This window comes from Eschrichtius robustus, chromosome 16 (genome assembly GCF_028021215.1).
Source record: "Eschrichtius robustus isolate mEscRob2 chromosome 16, mEscRob2.pri, whole genome shotgun sequence".
Classification (NCBI taxonomy): Eukaryota; Metazoa; Chordata; class Mammalia; order Artiodactyla; family Eschrichtiidae; genus Eschrichtius; species Eschrichtius robustus.
Window position 1 is genome coordinate 15,148,480 of NC_090839.1, and position 20,905 is coordinate 15,169,384.

The window sequence follows — 20,905 nt, forward strand, 5'->3', positions numbered from 1 at the left end:
AGGGGTGGATCAGGAATTCTAACACAGGTCTTCTACCTTAACCACCACTTATTCTACACCATTGACATGCCTATCTACTCCCTAAACTTCACCCTCCCTGAGGACAGGACTGTGTCCTCTTCCTGCGTCATCTCCAGCCCCCAACATAGGGCCTTTACCTTGTGGGCACTCAACCACTGTACTGAATGAATGGGAACAATGATCATCACACCTTCTAATACTGACTGCACTAGTGTTAGAAACCTAAGTCAAAATGACTTACACCAAAAAGGGATTTGTTGGTTCATGACACCAGGATGTCAACATGTGAACTGGAGGCCAGAGTTTCAGTGTCATCTCTCAGCTATTTGTCTCTGCTTGGCTTTCTTTCATCTGCAGCCATCTCCACCAGCAGCCCAGACTGACTCCCTCCTCTTTTAGCAATCCTAGTAGTAAAATAATTTTACTTTCTCACAGGGATTAATTCCAGGAAACACCCTGATTGGTTCTGAACGACAGTGTAGAGAGTTGGGTCTCTGTGACTGACACAGGTAGGTCATGTGACCATCTGGGGGAATCAGACACCATGGTCCAGGAAACCACATAGAGAGGCTTCCTAAGGAAGGCAAAGATACATCCACTTTGGCCAGCATTTATTAAGAACCAAGTGTCAGGTTCTGAGCTCTGCTCATCTCAGACATCCTCCAGCCTGGTGTTTGTCTTTTTTTTTTGGCTGTGTGGCACGGCATGGGGGATCTTAGTTCCCTGACCAGGAATCAAACACTCACCCCTTGCAGTGGAAGTGAGGAGTCTTAACCACTGGACTGCCAGGGAAGTCCCAGCCTCGTGATTTTCAATTTGAGAGAGCATCAGAATCACCTGGAGAGCTTATTGGGGCCAAGAATTTACATTTCTAACCAGTTCCAGATGAAAAGTGGAAGGACCACACCTCAAGAACACTGCTCTATACCTTTAACTAGAGCACAGCAATGACACCACCCGGGAGCTGATTAGAAATGCAGAGCCTCAGGCCCCACCCAGACCAACTGAATCAAAATTTGTATTTGAATAAGATCCCAGGCAGATTTATTTTTTAATTTTTTTAATTTATGTTAGGCTGCCTTGGGTCTTCCTTGCTGCGCGCGGGCTTTCTCTAGTTGCAGCGAGCGGGGGCTACTCTGTTGCGGTGCGAGTGCTTCTCATTGTGGTGGCTTCTCCTGATGCGGAGCATGGGCTCTAGGCACATGGGCTTCAGTAGTTGTGGTACGCGGGCTCAGTAGTTGTGGCTCTCAGGCTCTAGAGCGCAGACTCAGTAGTTGTGGCGCACGGGCTTAGTTGCTCCGCGGCATGTGGGATCTTCCTGGACCAGGGATCCAACCCGTGTCCCCTGCATTGGTAGGCGGATTCTTAACCACTGCGTCACCCGGCAAGTCCCCCACCCAGGCAGACTTACATGCACAGTAGATTGAGCAACACCGGTCCAAGCCCCAAGGAGGGAGCCAACAGCACAATCTGAGATGAAGGAACTGATTAGAGGACATCCAAATTCTAATCCCAGACCTGACAACTCCAATCCAATTCCACATGTGGCTGCTCGCTGGGGGCACAGGGGTCCGGGCTAGCTGGAGCAGGAGGGAAGTGTGGGTGAGAACCTTCCTGATGACCTCCTTGCTGTCTTCTCCCCCCACCCCCAGGCCTGCACAACCAGCTGCAGGCAGAGCTGACCAGGTTAGGTGAGTAGCCAACACTCAGGCCTTGTTGGAGCGCACCTGGGTGTGTCACCTAGATCTTCCTGCAGGACCTGGGCTGGGCCCAGCACCTCAGCCTACCTGGACCCAGCTGGTCGGCACAGGGGTTTCCTCCCAGGAGCCCCAAAGGCCTGTGGCAGGCCAGTGGAAAGATGGCCCAAGGGGCCGGATGGGCCAGTGGTGCAGCAGACAGAGCAACTGCTGGTGGAGATGGAGCAGGAGGTGAACGTGCCCCTGTGGAGCATGGAGCCATCTATGGGTGACCTGGGGCAAGGGGCGAGTTGTGACCTCAGTCCAGAAAGCTTCCCCTGGCTGTCTCTGCGGACCCTGGGCCTGCTGTAGGGTCACCTGAACGTCCTCTTGCTCCTTTTCAGGGTCAAAACATCTACAGTCAGAAAGTAGGTGGCTGATCCCCCCCCCCCAACCCCCTCCAACACACACACTCACACACACACACTCTCTCTACAGCTCTAGCTGTTTCAGCCTAATGTCTGTTTCAGCCTCATCTGCAACACACCTGGGACAACTCCTGTATTTGCTAACATTCTTGGTGCATGTCATCACACCACAGAAATTGGCATTTTGTTATTGTTTTTTATTTTTTAAATTAATTTTCATCTATCTATCTATCTATCTATCTATCTATCTATCTATCTATCTATCTATCTATCTATCTATCTATATTTTTGGCTGCACTGCACGGCTTATGGGATCTCAGTTCCCTGACCAGGGATTGAACCTGGGCCACGGAGTGAAAGCGCTGAATCCTACTCACTAGACCGCCAGGGAACGCCCAGAAATCGGCATTTTGTGACACCCATTTTATAGATGAGGAAACAGATGCAGAGCCATAAAATAACTAAGGCTGCAGTGGAACAAATCCTGTCACCCCACTGCGCAGCCCTACAGCCTATCAGCTGCTCCGACTCCCTGGGTAGAGGAGCAGGGCAAGAACCCAGATCCTACACCTGACCTCTGCCGATCCTGAGCACTTTCAACCCTAGGGTACCTACAAGACAGCAACTTGTTAAAAAACCCCAAAATGTATTTATTTAATATATTCATCACAAGGGCTTAACCAGACACTTAATTTAAAAAACAGAAACAAAACAAAAATGACACCACAGATAAGATACAGGGTCCTGTACAGAAATCGAGGAAAGGACAGACCATCTAAGGGAAAAAAAATAAAAAGACAACAGAAGGAGAGCTGCACATCCTGGGTCAGGGCTCTTGGCTGGAGACCTGCTTTGAGTATGTTTCTTGCAGGTACTTCTTAAAGGCTGGAAGAGAACAGGCAGGTCTCAGCGAGTGATGACGACAGGGGTTAAGATGGATAAGAGGGCAGCAAGGATATAAACATGGGAGGAGTTTGGGGAGGGGCTTCCCAGCACAACAGATTGACCCTCTGCTGCCCACCCAGCCAGGACTCCTGGACGGGCTCTGTTTCCAGGGAGGCTGGGGAGGGGACTAGGGGCCCTTAGCGAGCAAGTCATTTGCACAAAGCTTTGCCTTCTACTTAAAAAGCCTCCCCAACCTACATTAATGTGGAAAGGGTTGGTTCTTCCCGATTTTATAGCAAACAGGCAAACCAGAAACACCAAGGGAGAGGTGGAACTGGGTTACCTGCCCCCCAAGGACATATTCCCAAGTCACTGGAATCCTTTTGTTGTTTGAGGGAGGCTTTGAAGGTTGGGGAGGGATGGCCTGGTGCCCTGAGAAGGACAAAGGACTCACCTGTGGGGTTTTTCCAGAGCTCAGCGGCATGTGTGTTCAAAGGGCTATCGATGTTGGGTTCTGCAGGTGGAGAGAAAGAGGACGGTCAGGTGCGGGTAGAAGAGGCCGCCCGGGGGAGTTCTGACAGGTTCCCAGGTTGCAGGGGAGGGGCCGGTCTCGGCAGTCACCTCCGAGAAGGCTCTGGATGGAGAGCAGGATGGTCCTGACGTCGTACAGGGCGGACCACTTGTCTTTCAGGATGTCCAGGCAGATGTTACCCTGGGTGTCCACGTTGGGGTGGTAGCAGGGCGTGAGGAACTTCACTGTGGGTGCATTGTAAGGGTAGCCACTGGGGAACTCCAGGGACAGTTTATACCTCAGGTCTTCATATACCTGGAGAAAGAGATTCGGGGAGTAACCCTTCCACCCTGAGCCTCAGTTCCCAGCCCAAGCCCCACATAAGGGACTTGCCAGGACCCCTGAGTTTGTCTGGGACTTGACAGAAGAGAAAGCATTAAACCGGTCTGGTACTTTCTCTCATATCTGGTCACTGGGGTCATCAGTGATCCTTTGGTCTAAGGCCCACTGGCCTAAGTCTTCAGTTGTCCTTCATTCTTTTCCTTGCTGTCTGGCCCCCTGTCAGCATCTAAGATGGAGAGCCCTGCCTTAAACACAGCCTCTTACTACAGAGAGGGAGATCAGGGCCACAGGCTCAGGGCACGAGAGCAGGCACAGGGGAGTGTCCCGCCAGCCAAAAGACTTGAAGCAGACCCGGCACTTGGGTTTCACCTCCCACCTCTCCCCAGTCTCAGCTAAGTCACACTCACCTACCCCAACCCTATACTTACTGTGCCAGCTGCTCCATGGATGGTCCCCACCCATTTGAAAAGGTTGTCTGATTCAGGGAAGGCAGAAATTCCTTTATCGCCAGACATCTGGGGAGGAAACACAACACACGCTGGGCTGAAGCGTACGCTCCTGGGGGGCCAGTGGGTGAACCCTTTCTCCTTAACCTCATCACATTTTGATCCAAAATAAAGCAACCAGGCCAAATTGATAGGCTTTCCTGAGGAAATGGCTATATCCTCGGGGCTCAGCATGCCTCTCCGGGGAGTATTGGGATGATCATCGCCAGGCAAAGAAGGGAGGGGTTGTGCAGGGAAGCAGAAGGCAGCTCTGTAACCACAATGCTGGCTGCTGGGAAGTCAACTCAACATGCTACTGAGTGCTGGTTACACACGAAGCCCAGAGACTATTCACGGACTGGGAACATAAACAATATGGTCATTGAAGGATTTGACTTGAATATCCAGGGTTAACGTAGAAGAGATCGTCCAGGAAGGAAGCATCCTGAGGTGCGACAGGATTCGAAATATTAAGAAGGATGGAGAGTTGGGTGTGGATAAACCTTAGGCCAGGGAAGTAGGACCAGGCAGGGCAGGGGGAGGGCCTTGTATGAGAGCCGTATTTCAGGGATAACTTTATTGTGGGAGAATGGGACTGGGAGTAGAGACTGTCTGGAGAAAAGGTGTGTAGGTGAGGTGGATTAGCCTCTTCCCAAAAGAGAACAGGCTGGACTCATCTTTTTACCCCCATGTCTATCAAAGAGCCTGATGTAGAAGAGGAGGCTACTGATAAGTGACTGGGAGGTGGGAGGGTGGACCAACTGGCTGGGGCTCCGGGCATCAGTCACTCACCATGAGCGTCATCAGCTCCTGCTGTAGCCTGCAAAAAGAGCACTCGGGGTCACCTGGGAGTCTGGATGGGTCAGGGCTCCAGGTGGTGCATCTCCTCCCACCCCAATCTCTCTGGAGCAGCTGTCACAGAGGCCTCCCTCTACCCTGAAGTCGGACTCAGCTGGGGGCACAGTCACCCCCAGTTCCACAAGAGGGTCGTAGTGAGTCCTCCTCACCCTCCCTAATTCCAGGCTCCCATAGGACGGCTCTGGCTTATTCTTAACCTCGTCTGCTTCTCTGGCGTCTCTCTCCGTGCCGGATCTCAATTTCTCCCCTCCTTCCTTCCTCCTCCCCCGCCGTCCTCCAGCCAAGACACCGAAGGTCCCCGAAGCATCTTCATCTTGGTTCACCGACGGAGGATCCTGGCAGCGGCCATACCCCTTCCGTCCTCCTTCGGGAGGGTCTCTAAGAGCAGTCGAGCTCCTGGCGTGTCCCTCTACCTCCCATATCTCACCCGTTCCAGGAGGAGGTGGGGGTCCCGGAAGTCTTCGCTCTCGGCCCCAAAGGCCCAGGCTGTGCCAGGCCCGGCGATTGTTACCTCCGCACCACTCACCTCTTGCCCACGGGGCCCCGGGCGGCGCCCCCGCTGGGCTCGGCTCCTTTACGGGCGGCGGCAACGCTGGCGGCAGCTGGGTCGCGGTTCTGGGAAGCCATCCGGGTGGCGCTGAGAAGGGAGACAGGAACTCGGACTACACGGAGACCGCGGCTGCAACTGCGGCTTCCCGGACCCTTCCGCCCGCGTTTGAATTGTAACCCTCCGGCAGCGCTGGCCTATCAGCAGCTCGCTTGGGTTTGATCCAGCCAATGGGGCGCGCCAGAGCACTCTGTCACCGGGCAACTGCTAGAACCACCCACCAGCGTACCACTATTGGGCGGAGGGATCCTGCTTCTGATGGGCGATTGGCAGGTGAGGCTATCATTAATTAACGAAGCTGTAGCGGACTGGCCGCCTTTGGAAAACGCCGACCATTAAAGGGCCTAGAAAAAGTCCACGTGGGATGAATCCTTTTAGGTCAAACGCCTGGCTACTGTCGTGAACACCCGGCACGACCGGCCAGGATCCCTTACTCCCAGGGGAAGGGAGGGTCTCCAGTCTTGGGGCCCTGGTACTCGTCCCTCAAACCGGAAACCCCAGCTCCTCCACCTGTTATTAATGTCCTGGGCACTTTGGTTGGGGCTTTAAGAGCCTGAACATTCAGGCGAGGGGAAAAACTAGAGGCTGATAGCCAGGGCCAGGGACTCCTCATTGGAAAACAGGTTCATCGGCTGCCTCTCCAACGGTTTGCTGTGTTACCTTGGGCACATAATTTAGTGTTTTAACCTGTAAAATGGGGGTAACAAACGCCACCTTGTATTTTTCTTCTGGTTTGTCATCAACCTCCCATGGTGCCAGCCATCACCACATTCTGCTACTTCCATACCTTAGTTGGGTGACGAAGCAGAAACAAAGGGACAGGGAAGACTGGCAAGGTACATGGTGTCCCCAGCTTCGTCTCACAAAGCAGATACGCATGGGGCACTGGGCTTCCTGGGGATAACGTGGGGTGGGGGAAGGGCGCCTGGTCCTTTTTTCCTACACCCACTTCCTCTAGAGCCCTTGATGTTTTGTCAGCATGCACAGGCAGAGCTCACAGCAGGCTCACCATCTGTGTTTATTACAAACTGTTTAATTGCTTCTTATCCCAATAACTTTACAAATATAGAACCACATGCCAGTCTGGGGGTGTTCTGCAGTGAGTCACTACAAACTAGCCCAGGCATAGCTTTAATGCCTCTGAGCTCCATCTAGGAGTAGTCCCAGCAGTGGCCTCAGCCATGTGGGTAAGAGGGCCTTGGAGGAGGGCTGCCAGCTGTAGCCAGGCAACCTGGCTTCAGGTCTGCAAAGGCGCTTCGACAGCACGATGCTCATTCTCTGTCCGGAGTGTCTCCATGTACTTCCGCATCTTCTCAACCATCCAGGAGGGCAGGACAAAGGATTTCAGCTCCTCTAACTTCAGGTCCAGGCATCCTCTGGAAGAGACATTGAGGAGGAGAGTTGGAGCAAGGGAGAATGTAGGTCCAGGCTCATCCCAGGGGAGGGGAGGGCAGGTTTTACCTGTAGTCATCGCTGGCAGCGAGGTCCCGGATGTCCTCCTCAATGAGGAGGTAGGCCTGGGGCAGGAGCAAAGGAGAGTCGTCATTGCCTCTGATTCATTTCAGTCCAACTTGATTAATACTTTATTAAACGTCTCCTTAATGTAAGAGCTGGAAGGTGGGGGCGTGTAGTCATAGTTTATAACTTAGCAAGGGAGAGTAAGTAGGGAGAGGCTGTCTGGGGAATAGTTTCTTGAGACAATCTTTCACTCAAGTAGAAAATTTATGGGTGGGAGAGCGGGGAATGATGATTAATTTACTTATAGCCATCGTCCCTTTTACAAAGAGACCCTGAGGTGGCTTAAAATGAAAGGGCCAGAGGTAGCAAAATATACATGGAAATAGGAAATTAGGAGGAAGCCACATGTGAACTCTGGAACTAAGATAATTTGGTTTTGAACTTCGTGGCAAAAGGGAAAACATGATAAACCGCACTGCTGTCCGTTAACTGGGCTGTGTTGTCCGGGGGCCTGCAGAACTGCTGTAGCACAACACCATGGTCTGCAGCAGGAGAGCCCTCTTGTGAGCCTACCATGTGGCGGATGCTGTCCATCACGAGAGAGTCTTCTATGGGAGACATTTCTTTCCAGTCTTAGGGTCAGGAGTAACTGTGTGTCCCTTGAGTCATATGACTGTCTTCATCTTAGGGGCACTGTGAACTATGTGACAGATCAGGTGTCCTTGAGTGGGGCCTGCAGCTGAAAACCTATAGACTTGCACTGGTCTCCTGGGCTGGCAATTTAAAAAATCCCTTTTTTAAAACTAGTCTTTCTTGTGGCTTAATTTTAGATCCTGCCTTGCCTTTTTATCCTATTTCTTATTTATGTATGTGTCAATGCTAAGTTTCCTGAAATCTTTTTTGAGAGTGTAGCATAAATATAGTAGAAAATAAAATAAAAGATAGCTTTCATTGCCAGAAAGGAGATGGCATACTGGTTTGCGAGGCCATCGAATTCTTTTTTAAAAAATACATTTAATTATTTATTTATTTTTGGCGGCGTTGGATCTTCACTGCTGCTCACTGGCTCTCTCTAGTTGTGGAGAGCGGGGGCTACTCTTCATTGTGGTACGTGGGCTTCTCATTGCGGTGGCTTCTCTCGTTGTGGAGCACAGGCTCTAGGTGTGCAGGCTCAGGAGTTGAGGCTCGCGGGCTTAGCTGCTCCGCGGCATGAGGGATCTTCCCAGACCAGAGCTGGAAGTTGTGTCCCCTGCATTGGCAGGTGGATTCTTAACCACTAGCCACCAGGGAAGTCCCGAGGCCACTGAATCCTAATAGGAGCAGTCCCAGCGGTGGGACTAAGAGAGTCTTCAGGTGGGGGAGAGGGCATGTGATGGACAAATCCCTCCATGATAGTTTTAGAACACATGCAACGATGATTTTCCTAAGGTTGTTGCTTGATTTGAGCTAAGAACTCTTTAAGTAGAAGTGATTCTGGAAGGGGCTGCCAGGTGTGGCAAACAAGTTTCACTGCATGTGCTAATTCCTTCTGACAAGGGGTGCGGCCTGGAGCACAGTGTTGAGAAGAGATTCCATAGCTGCGTCTGGTGGAAGAGTTGTGATGGAGGAGTGAAATCTGTCAATGGGCAGCACATGATGGGAAAGCAGTGTTCAGGGAGTCTTGTACCTGCCATTCTTACATACAGCTAATATGATCTACGTATGAGTGTGCTGTGGAAGGGGAGGGGGAGGTGTGTGGGAGACCTGGGGTCAGGCAAGGGAAGCCAGGGATCACATTCTGGTCTTCAGCATGAAGGAATGGGCCCTCTCTACTCTTACAAGTCTCCTTTCTCACATTTGTTGGGCATGGAGTCTCTCAGATTTGGGGGTAAGCTGCCACCAATAGCCCTGGTCCCTGGGCAGGGTGGGTCTCTGGCAGTGGCACGTGTGGCAATACTTACCATCTTCCCCCCTGTTGCCCGCATGTGATGCTGCTCGGCCAGCCAGTGCTTGTCCTGGGGGTCAGCTGCGTACTGTGAAGGATGAAGTCACAGGGGGAGATGTTAGCCTGGTGTGATGGGCTTTTCTCATTTGGTCCAGAGCATACTCTTGGCGCTTGAGCAGTTCTTAGCAGCAAGACCTCGTCCTAGCCTGGTGGATGGAGAGGGTTCACCAACCTCTTCAGAGCAAGCAGGGCTGAGCCCAGGAGGAGGCCAGGGTAGCGGACCCAATTCCCCGAGGTTTAGTACACTTCTCATTCCTGCCCCTTTCCTTTTTTCAAAATTTAACCTTTTTTTTTTGACTGCGCCACGTGACATGGAGGATCTTAGTTCCCTGACTGGGGGTTGAACCTGCGCCCTCTGACTGGAAGTGCAGAGTCTTAACTACTAGACCGCCACGGAAATCCGAAAAATTTTTTAAATTTTAGAATTTTGGCCATGTCACGTGGCTTGCGGGATCTCAGTTCCCCAACCAAGGATTGAACCCAGGCCATTGCAGTGAAAGTGCTGAGTCCTAACCACCAGACCAGCAAGGAACTCCCTTTCCTTTCTCAAAACACAGCACTTCCGGCAACTGGTCAGACTGTGACTACTATTTTAGAGCTGTACCCCTCTTTGAAGAAATGATCTGAGGTGGCTTACAACACATGTGACTATTATGGTGACCAAATTTTCTAAAACAAAAATCAGGACACTTCATGCCCTGGAGGAGGCAGAATAGCATCGTGGTTAAGAACTTAGCTGTGGGGTTCAGAGCTCAGCCCACAGGGAATGCACGTGGTAGGGAAGGTTGCAGGTGAGCATGTGAGGGTGGCCAATCTGGCCTGGTGGGCTTTTAGGGGGTGGCAGTTTAAAGAAAAAAAAAAAAAAGAAATAAAGAAAAGAATTTGGTTCAGAAATTCTGGTTTCTGCTACTTATCAGGTGGTGTAAATGTAGGCAATGATTTCCTTGAGACTCAGTTTCTTTTTTTTTAAGTTTTTTTTTTTAACATCTTTATTGGAGTATAATTGCTTTACAATGGTGTGTTAGTTTCTGCTTTATAACAAAGTGAATCAGTTTCACGTATACATATGTTCCCATATCTGTTCCCTCTTGCGTCTCCCTCCCTCCCACCCTCCCTATCCCACCCCTCTAGGTGGCACAAACCACCGAGCTGATCTCCCTGTGTTATGTAGCTGCTGCTTCCCACTAGCTATCTATTTTACATTTGGTAGTGTATATATGTCCATGCCACTCTTTGTGAGCTTTGTCACAGTTTACCCTCCCCCCTTCCTATATCCTCAAGTCCATTCTCTAGTAGGTCTAGTGTGTCTTTATTCCCGTCTTACCCCTAGGTTCTTCATGACCATTTTTTTTTCCCTTAGATTCCATATGTATGTGTTAGCATACGGTATTTATTTTTCTCTTTCTGACTTACTTCACCCTGTATGACAGACTCTAGGTCCATCCACCTCACTACAAATAACTCCATTTCTTTTTTTTTATGGCTGAGTAATATTCTATTGTATATATGTGCCACATCTTCTCTATCCATTCAGCTGTTGATGGACACTTAGGTTGCTTCCATGTCCTGGCTATTGTAAACAGAGCTGCAATGAACATTTTGGTACATGACTCTTTTTGAATTATGGTTTTCTCAGGGTATATGCCCAGTAGTGGGATTGCTGTGTCGTATGGTAGTTCTCTTTTTAGTTTTTTAAGGAACCTCCATACTGTTCTCCATAGTGGCTGTATCAATTTGCATTCCCACCAACAGTGCAAGAGTGTTCCCTTTTCTCCACACCCTCTCCAGCATTTATTGTTTCTAGATTTTTTGATGATGGCCATTCTGACCGTGTGAGATGATATCTCATTGTAGTTTTGATTTGCATTTCTCTAATGATTAATGATGTTGAGAATTCTTTCATGTGTTTGTTGGCAATCTGTATATCTTCTCTGGAGAAATGTCTATTTAGGTCTTCTGCCCATTTTTGGATTGGGTTGTTTGTTTTTTTTTAAATTAATTAATTTATTTGTTTGGTTTGTTTGTTTATTTATTGCTGCATTGGGTCTTCGTTGCTGCGCGTGGGCTTTCTCTAGTTGCAGCGAGCGGGGGCTACTCTTCGTTGCGGTGCGCAGGCCTCTCATTGCGGTGGCTTCTCCTGCTGCAGAGCACAGGCTCTAGGCGCGCGGGCCTCAGCAGTTGTGGCACAAGAGGTCAGTAGCTGTGGCTTGCAGGCTGTAGAGCACAGGCTCAGTAGTTGTGGCACACAGGCTTAGTTGCCCCGTGGCATGTGGGATCTTCCCAGACCAGGGCTTGAACCTGTGTCCCGTGCATTGGCAGGCGGATTCTTAAAAACTGCGCCACCAGGGAAGTCCTGGGTTGTTTGCTTTTTTGTTATTGAGCTGCATGAGCTGCTTGTGAATTTTGGAGATTAATCCTTTGTCAGTTGCTTCATTTGCAAATATTTTCTCCCATTCTGAGGGTTGTCTTTTGGTCTTGTTTATGGTTTCCTTTGCTGTGCAAAAGCTTTTAAGTTTCATTAGGTCCCATTTGTTTATTTTTGTTTTTATTTCCATTTCTCTAGGAGCTGGGTCAAAAAGGATCTTGCTGTGATTTATGTCATAGAGTGTTCTGCCTATGTTTTCCTCTAAGAGTTTGATAGTGTCTGGCCTTACATTTAGGTCTTTAATCCATTTTGAGTTTATTTTTGTGTATGGTGTTAGGCAGTGTTCTAATTTCATACTTTTACATGTACCTGACCAGTTTTCCCAGCACCACTGATTGAAGAGGCTGTCTTTTCTCCACTGTATATTCTTGCCTCCTTTATCAAAGATAAGGTGTCCATGTGTGCGTGGGTTTATCTCTGGGCTTTCTATCCTGTTCCATTGATCTATATTTCTGTTTTTGTGCCAGTACCATACTGACTTGATTACTGTAGCTTTGTAGTATAGTCTGAAGTCAGGGCGCCTGATTCCTCCAGCTCCATTTTTTGTTCTCAAGATTGCTTTGGCTATTTGGGGTCTTTTGTGTTTCCATACAAATTGTGAAATTTTTTGTTCTAGTTCTGTGAAAAATGCCAGTGGGAGTTTGATAGGGATTGCATTGAATCTGTAGATTGCTTTGGGTAGTGTAGTCATTTTCACCATGTTGATTCTTCCAATCCAAGAACATGGTATATCTCTCCATCTATTTGTATCATCTTTAATTTCTTTCATCAGTGTCTTATAATTTTCTGCATACAGGTCTTTTGTCTCCTTAGGTAGATTTATTCCTAGATATTTTATTCTTGTTGTTGCAATGGTAAATGGGAGTGTTTTCTTAATTTCACTTTCAGATTTTTCATCATTAGTGTATAGGAATGCCAGAGATTTCTGTGCATTAATTTTGTATCCTGCTACTTTACCAAATTCATTGATTAGCTCTAGTAGTTTTCTGGTAGCATCTTTAGGATTCTCTATGTATAGTATCATGTCATCTGCAAACAGTGACAGCTTTACTTTTTCTTTTCCGATTTGGATTCCTTTTATTTCTTTTTCTTCTCTGATTGCTGTGGCTAAAACTTCCAAAACTATGTTGAATAATAGTGGTGAGAGTGGGCAACCTTGTCTTGTTCCTGATCTTAGTGGAAATGGTTTCAGTTTTTCACCATTGAGAACGATGTTGGCTGTGGGTTTGTCATATATGGCCTTTATTATGTTGAGGAAAGTTCCCTCTATGCCTACTTTCTGCAGGGTTTTTATCATAAATGGGTGTTGAATTTTGTCAAAAGCTTTCTCTGCATCTATTGAGATGATCATATGGTTTTTCTCCTTCAATTTGTTAATATGGTGTATCACGTTGATTTGCGTATATTGAAGAATCCCTGCATTCCTGGAATAAACCCCACTTGATCATGGTGTATGATCCTTTTAATGTGCTGTTGGATTCTGTCTGCTAGTATTTTATTGAGGATTTTTGCATCTAAGTTCATCAGTGATATTGGCCTGTAGTTTTCTTTCTTTGTGACATCTTTGTCTGGTTTTGGTATCAGGGTGATGGTGGCCTCGTAGAATGAGTTTGGGAGTGTTCCTCCCTCTGCTATATTTTGGAAGAGTTTGAGGATAGGTGTTAACTCTTCTCTAAATGTTTGATAGAATTTGCCTGTGAAGCCATCTGGTCTAGGGCTTTTGTTTGTTGGAAGATTTTTAATCACAGTTTCAATTTCAGTGCTTGTGATTGGTCTGTTCATATCTTCTATTTCTTCCTGGTTCAGTCTCGGCAGGTTGTGCATTTCTAAGAATTTGTCCATTTCTTCCAGGTTGTCCATTTTATTGGCATAGAGTTGCTTGTAGTAATCTCTCATGATCCTTTGTACTTCTGCAGTGTCAGTTGTTACTTCTTCGTTTTCATTTCTAATTCTGTTGATTTGAGTCTTCTCCCTTTTTTTCTTGATGAGTCTGGCTAATGGTTTATCAATTTTGTTTATCTTCTCAAAGAACCAGCTTTTAGTTTTATTGATCTTTGCTATCGTTTCCTTCATTTCTTTTTCATTTATTTCTGATCTGATCTTTATGATTTCTTTCCTTCTGCTAACTTTGGGGTTTTTTTGTTCTTCTTTCTCTAATTGCTTTAGGTGCAAGGTTAGGTTTTTTATTTGAGATGCTTCCTGTTTCTTAAGGTAGGATTTTATTGCTATAAACTTCCCTCTTAGAACTGCTTTTGCTGCATCCCATAGGTTTTGGGTAGTTGTGTTTTCATTGTCATTTGTTTCTAGGTATTTTTTGATTTTCTCTTTGATTCCTTCAGTGATCTCTTGCTTATTTAGTAGCATATTGTTTAGCCTCCATGTGTTTTTATTTTTTACAGTTTTTTTTCCTGTAATTGATATCTAGTCTCCTAGCGTTGTGGTCGGAAAAGATACTTGATACGATTTCAAATTTTTTTTAAAAAAATTAATTAATTAATTAATTTTTGTCTGTGTTGTGTCTTTGTTGCTGCACGCGGGCTTTCTCTAGTTGTGGCGAGTGGGGGCTACTCTTCGTTGTGGTGCATGGGCTTCTCATTGCCGTGGCTTCTCATTGTGGAGCATGGGCTCTAGGAGCACGGGCTTTGGTAGTTGTGGCACGTGGGCTCAGTAGTTGTGGCGCATGGGCTTAGTTGCTCTGCAGCATGCGGGATCTTCCCAGGCCAGGGCTCAAACCCATGTCTCCCGCATTGGCAGGTGGATTCTTAATCACTGCGCCACCAGGGAAGCCCCAAGTCTCAGCTTCTTTATTTGTAAAACAGAGAGTATTAACACTTATCTTATAGGGTTGTTGTTAAGAATAAAGGAGCTAGTGCATAAAAGGTGGTAAATATAGTATATGACACATAAGTGCCCAATAAAGGTAGGTTTTATAAAATAGGCAGATCATTTGAAATGGAGACCAAGCTGGGAAATCTGTATGGTTACTACAGATTTAATTATTTTAATCTGTAGTTTAATTAGTTCACTTCCCAAGTAATATAAATATTAATCAAAAATTTGAAAGTGTACCTCTTGACCCAGCAATCCCATTTCCAGGGATTTATCCTTCACAATCACCCACACATGTATGCAGGGATGTTTGGTGCAGCACTGTTTATAACAGCAAAACTGTCGGAAAACACTTCAACATCTATAAGTAAGGGAGCAATGAAATAAATGATAGAAAATCTATTCTATGAATTCTACACAGTTGTTAGAAGTAAAATGAGGGAGACTTAATAACATGGACAAAATGCTAAGATATTATTCCCTAGATCTGTAGTGGCCAGCACACTTTTTCTGTAAATATTGGGTTGGCCAGGGACTTCCCTGGTGGTCCAGCGGTTAAGAATCTGCCTTCCAATGCAGGGGTCGCGGGTTCGATCCCTGGTCGGGGAACTGAGATCCCATATGCTGTGGGGCAACTAAGCCCGCGTGCCACAACTACAGAGCCCGTGCACTCTGGACCCCGCATGCCACAACTAGAGAGAAGCCTGCGTGCCGCAACTAAGACCCAACTCAGCCAAAAGTAAATAAATAAATATTAAAAAAAAAAAAAAATTGGGTTGGCCTAAAAGTTCGTTTGGGTTTTTCTGTAAGATGTTACAGAAAAACCCAAACGAACTTTTAGGCCAACCCAATATTTTAGGCTTTGGTGGCCACATACATCTTTGTCACATAATCTTCATTTTCTTTTCTTTTCTTTTTTCTTTTTAAAAAAAAATCACCCTTAAAAAATGTCACCACTCTGCGTTGGACAAAAACAGGCTACAGGTTGGATTTGGTCCACAGACCATAGCTTGCCCTGCGTTAGAATGTAAGCTCTATGAGGGCAAGGCGTTATCTGTGTCTGTTTGTCCACTGCTGTATCTCTGGCAGTTTGAGAATGCTCAGCACTCAATATTTTTTCAGTGAATGAATGAACTTTGGGGTGAAAAAAAAAATCAGAATATATATAGTATGAGCCCAATAACATAAACAAAATATCACTAAAGGACAAGGACACACCCACACACTCACACACATATAGACAGGAGACTGAAGGATGCTACCATGTTGCTGGGGGTGACCTCTAGGGGAGGAGAGTCAGATTCAAGGGTTAAGAGGAGCTTTGTGTTTTGCTCCCTATTAGCTTCAGTGTATTGTTTGAATCTTTTTACAACAAGAATGGGTTTACATATTATTTCTATAATTTAACAAAAGTTAAAAAGGAAAAGAAAATTTGAATAATGCCTTTAGAAGGACAGAAAAATGGGCAAAAGATATAATAGGCAGTTTACAGAAGAAGCACAAATAGACTCTAAATGGATGAAAAGATGCTTATTATCACTAATAAAGAACTAAAAGTAAAACAGCAAAAATATTTTCCTTCCACTTATTAGCCTGGAAAGATTAAAATGAGATAGCATCCACTGGCAATGACAGTGTGGGTTGGGAGTTTATTAAAAATGATGGGTCTAAGAATTGGGAATGTATGCTGGTAATGATGACCATTTGTTGAGCCCTTTCTAGGCCAGGCACTGTCTGGGAGCTTTACTGTGCTTTCTCTCTTTCGCTCTCTCTTTTTTTTTTTTTTTTTACAGAGGAAGTCAGTTGTTTTTTTCTTGAAGTACAGCTGATTTACAGTATTCTATTAGTTTCGAGTGTACAACATGATTCAATATTTTTATAGCTTATACTCCATCATTTAAAGTTATTACCAAAAATGGCTATATTTTACTGCATTCTCTCTTAATTCTACCAACCCTAAATGGCTGGTTTGCATCATTCTGATTTTATAGATGACAAAACGGTCTCAGAAATGTGGAGCCACTTGCCCAAGGTCACACAGCTAGTAAGTAATGGAACCAGGACTGAAATGATACTCTTAACCATTGTGCAACAGGAATTGGAAGTAGGTCCAAGAGCATATCCATTTGGCAGATGATGCAAGCAAGGGTCTTGGAAGACACAGATCTTACAGAAGAGTCAGGCAGAGAAAAGGGTAGGGGAGGAAGGCCATCAAAGGGAACAGCAGGAGTGAAGACACTAAGAGAGGAAAATGAAGTAGCAGCAAGCACACCAAATTGTCCAGGTGTTGGGAATTCCACAACATAAGACTGAAAAAATAGAGGAAGTAGGTCTGTCCTTTGAAGAACTTGAACTTGCACAGAATGTAGTAGACAGAGCCCATGATTCTGGGACCCCAAGGTGCTGCGTAGTTCTGACAAGGGGCACTAAGCTTTGCACATAGGCGCAAAAAAAAATGTAACTTGAACACATGCACGTTACTTTTTTTCTAATATATCTGGATGCTTCTGTGACTGATAAAATACAAATTCATTTAAGAGGGTGAATTCATGCCCCCCCCACCCCCAAGATTTTCTCAAACAGTGGACACCAAAGCATAGCTCAGGAGAGGAGTCCTGTCTTTGAAAAAGGTTAGAACTGCTGCCTTGCTCCAATCTCTGTACCTTATAGACAACTGAATACAGCAGTGGTTAAGATCTCAGGCTTTGCAGAAGACAGAATCCTAACTCACCACTTACTAGCTGAGTAATTTTGGGCAAGTCACTTAGCCTTCCTCAATCTTTCTTTTTGTTTTAATTTTTAAAATAAGGGTAACAATACCTACCTTAAAGGACAATTCCAAGAGGTAATGTAAGTGTAGCACTTAAAACCGTGTTTGGTACACGATAAACATACGAGGAAAGTCACTATTATCACTGAGGCACAGAGGTGCTGAGTAAATTACCAAAGGTAAAGGTTAAGGGCAGAGGGGCACAAGAACCCAGATGTCCTGACTCCCTGATCAGTGTTTACTCCAAGCTCCTCTGTGCCACTGAGAGTTCCCAGTGCCACCTACTCCACTGCACTGGTCTGCCTGACTCCCAGCACTCACCTACCTTAAAGAGATGTGGGTGCTTGATGTAGATTCTGCCTCTGGTGCCCCCCATCCCTAGGGCCCTGCAAAGTAACAGATGAGTGGTAAGGATCCCAGCAGTTGCGGTCCTAGTGGTGGGCCCCCGAGCTTCCCTCCCTCAGCACCAAAACTCTTTAGACTTACTTGTTGGCTCGAGATCCCAACACAAAGGTGGTAGATTCATTCAGCCGAGCTGGGTCCCACTGTGCAAAAAATAGAGAGGCCGGTGAGGCTGAGGTTTATCTGCTGGGCAGGACAGAAACACTCCTCCCTGGCCCTCTCCTACCACCACCCTTGTCCACTGTTCATCAAACAGCTGATTCAAGAAACCGAGGACTTTTAATATGCTAGGTCCTCTGCTCCATAAGGGGGGCAGGGGTGGGGTGGAGGGTAAAGGAATGAATTGGAGATAGTCTCTGTTCTCCAGGGGGCCACAGACGTAGGTACAGATAATGATACCATCATGAGATGGGCAGTGACACAGATGAGTGCAAGGCATGATGGGAGCCAAAGGGAGGGTAATAGGACGGCTTCCTTGAAGGGGTAATTCCAAAGTTGGTTCTGACAGGGAGAGCACAAGCTGGACAGAGTAGAGGGGAGGAAGGAGGGACAGCATGAACAAAGGCAGGTGAGAGTTGCGTTGGCTTGCTGGAGAAACCACAGCAATTGTGTTGCTAAAAGACAGAGAGCAAATTAGGGAGTGGCAGTTGATGAGGCTGGAGAGGAAAGCAGAGAGGGGCTGGGGGCCCTTGTACACCATGTGGACGGCTTTTCATTTCGTTCATTCTGTCGGTGATGGGGAGTCACTGAAGGCCTCTAGACAGGGAGAGCCGGATTTGTGCTCAAGATAGCTCGCTCTTCTGCAACGTGGTTAACGGGCGTGAAGTGGCGAGACTACAGGCTGGGCGGGCAGTCTAGAGGCAGTTGTAATTAGAGCAGTTTTGAAAGATGAAGGCCGGAGCTAGGATGGCAGTAGGATGAAAAAGAGGGAATAGGAACTGTGAGAAACGTATTTAGGAGGTAGCATCATCCGGGACTTGACTGGATGTCTGGAGAAAAAGGAAACAAAGAGGCAAAGATGACTCAAGTAGAAAAGGTTGTAGCAGGTCTGGGGGAAAGGTTGATTTCAATTTTGGATATGCTGAGTTTGAAATTCTATGGAGATTCCAGGTCGAGAGCTCTAGCAGACAGTAGGATATACAAACTTCAAACTAGAGAGAGAGGCGTGCGACAAACAAAGAGGTAAGGCAACTTCAGCACGTACTAGTCCCCGAAACCATACAAGTGGATGCTTTAGATCCAGAGAGAAACTTTAGGTGGAGAAGTGGGCAGTGGAGAGAATTCTGGGGAATGCCCACTTGTGTGGGTCACTGCTGAGGAAGGACTCACCAGAGAGAGAGAAGGGGTGTTTGGAGTGGAAAAGAAAGGTCTAGGAGACTCTAAGGGAGCAGAGTTGAAGAAGAAAGGTGTGGTCACTGGTGGAAGCAGAGGGCCAGTACAATAAGTGGTGGACCATTTCTACTGGACACAGCTGCAACCTGGACAGTGGAGCTTTCACCTACCTTACTGGGCTTCCATGTATGATTTTAGTTGAAGAAAGGATTCTACTCTTAAAAAAGCTCGCAAACAACTGTTCTGGAGGCAACAGAGTTAAGAGCACAGACTGGTGTCCACGGACCTTGGCTGGGTTTGACACTTGGCTCTGCCACTTACGCAGTACGTGACTTTGGGCAACTCTGTGGTCCTTAGTGTCTTCAGGTGTATCAAGTGTATAAGATAACCAGATAAAATAATATAATTTCTGCCCAGGAGGTAGGAAAGAAAGCTCCTGAACCATAGAAGGGTAACAGAATCTATCTCATAAGGTTGTTATAAAGATTAAATGAGGGAATCCATACAAAAGATTTAGGGCAGTGCCTATGACATATTAAGTACTGGATAAATATTAGTGACAACTAGCTTTTACAGGGAGAAGGCTTCAGCAAAGACCAAGCCCTCTCTCTGTTTTGCCCCTAATTTCAGTCCTTACTTGGGATGCTTCTGGAAGGCCAGAGTTGGGAGGTGGGGTGGGAGGTGAAAATGGCTCTGGAATGGCATGCACATGTCCTTCACCACCCCCAGCCCCTTTCCCTCAAGGTGGAGCCCAGAGCCTGGATTGGGTCTCCTTGGGACAGCAGTCACTGCCATGCTCACATAATCATACCTTAGGGCCTTCCCGACGAATTGGTTCACAGGATTTTGGTTTCCATCTGATTGGAGGGAAAGAAGAAAGGTGAATTCTCCAAGATCAGGCCCAGGACTGGAAAACGGTTTGCTGCTGCTGGTGGAAGCTCCTCACACACTCTCACTCCAGCCCTGGGTGGACTGCTTCCTGGTGCTCGTTAGAGGAGGTGCAAAGGGAAAAAAGCATGGGGACTAGGAGCCATTCGAGGACCCGCTCTGCTATCACCTAGCCGTGTGGGCAAGTCCACGAACCTCTCTGGGCTGTAGTTTTCTCATCTGCCAGGAGGAGATAACAGCAGCAACTCCCTATCTTGTGTTAGTGAGGAATGAACTTGCTTCGGGCAGGGGACAAATCTAAGGTATGAGGATTACGCTAGTCTGTCTCCTAAGTCGGTGCTTTCCAACTATCTCCATCTCTCTTAGGCAGACCAGTGTGGCTTCCCTGCCTCCCCACCGCGTTGTGTGGGCTTGCGGGATCTCAGTTCCCCGACTAGGGATTGAACCCAGGCCATGGTAGTGAAAGCCCAGAATCCTAACCACTAGGCAACCAGGGAATTCCCAGACCAGTGTGGCTTTATCTGTTTTACATATTAGGCTCCCACGTAAAGCTCTGTTTGAGAAAAAGATTCTGTCGCTTCAAAAATCTTTGAAAATGACCATCCTGGAGGCAATGTAGTACAGTTTTGCCCTTTATTAGCTGTCTGACTTTGGGCAAGTAATTCTGTTTCCTTATCTGCAAAATTAATTATACCTTCCTTAGAGCGTGGTTGTAAGGATTAAAAGATAAAGTATATATAAGGTATTTAGACCAGTTATGGCACATTACAAGCATTCAATACACACTACCAATAAAAAAACCTCTGGTGTTTAATGAAGCTGCGCTGAACCGTTCTGGGGTAGAAACAGGATACGACATCCGCCTCACTGCCTTCTTTCCCCACCCCTCAGACTAGAGAGCGCTCCTCCACGGGGACCTGGCACAGATGGATCTGCTTTTGCCAGGCAGAGAACTCTGGCCTCTTTTCCTCCCGGCCCACTCCCTCCCAGCTCCTCCCTTTGGC

At 46.9% G+C, this 20,905-nt stretch overlaps 2 protein-coding genes across 2 annotated transcripts in view; both read right to left on the reverse strand.

The window, feature by feature from the left end:
- Positions 1–2,751: 2,751 nt before the first annotated feature.
- UBE2C (ubiquitin conjugating enzyme E2 C) lies at positions 2,752–5,908 on the reverse strand. The gene is made up of 6 exons (XM_068565770.1): positions 5,733–5,908; positions 5,141–5,168; positions 4,292–4,378; positions 3,632–3,836; positions 3,465–3,524; positions 2,752–3,010 (listed from the first exon to the last, which is right to left on the reverse strand). The coding sequence occupies exons 1-6, from the start codon at positions 5,831–5,833 to the stop codon at positions 2,952–2,954; spliced, it is 540 nt and encodes a 179-aa protein (XP_068421871.1). The 5' UTR covers positions 5,834–5,908; the 3' UTR covers positions 2,752–2,951.
- Positions 5,909–6,807: 899 nt separating this feature from the next.
- Positions 6,808–20,905, reverse strand: part of DNTTIP1 (deoxynucleotidyltransferase terminal interacting protein 1) — a 28,562-nt gene continuing 14,464 nt past the window's right edge. The window contains exons 8-13 of the mRNA XM_068524577.1: positions 19,825–19,870; positions 17,766–17,824; positions 17,605–17,665; positions 9,212–9,283; positions 7,275–7,330; positions 6,808–7,189 (exon numbers count right to left, since the gene is read on the reverse strand). Coding sequence (XP_068380678.1) covers positions 7,051–7,189; positions 7,275–7,330; positions 9,212–9,283; positions 17,605–17,665; positions 17,766–17,824; positions 19,825–19,870 — 433 coding nt within the window. The 3' untranslated portion in view covers positions 6,808–7,050. The remainder of the gene's footprint in view (positions 7,190–7,274; positions 7,331–9,211; positions 9,284–17,604; positions 17,666–17,765; positions 17,825–19,824; positions 19,871–20,905) is intronic.

Bases quoted from the DNA above. Each gene is read 5' to 3' on its own strand.
- UBE2C (XM_068565770.1), bottom strand. From the start codon at position 5,833: ATGGCTTCCCAGAACCGCGACCCAGCTGCCGCCAGCGTTGCCGCCGCC. The intron at 5,169-5,732 runs GTGAGTGGTGCG...CTCTTTTTGCAG, and splicing joins CGGGGCCCCGTGGGCAAGAG to GCTACAGCAGGAGCTGATGA. The intron at 3,525-3,631 runs GTGACTGCCGAG...CTCCACCTGCAG, and splicing joins CATCCAGAGCCTTCTCGGAG to AACCCAACATCGATAGCCCT.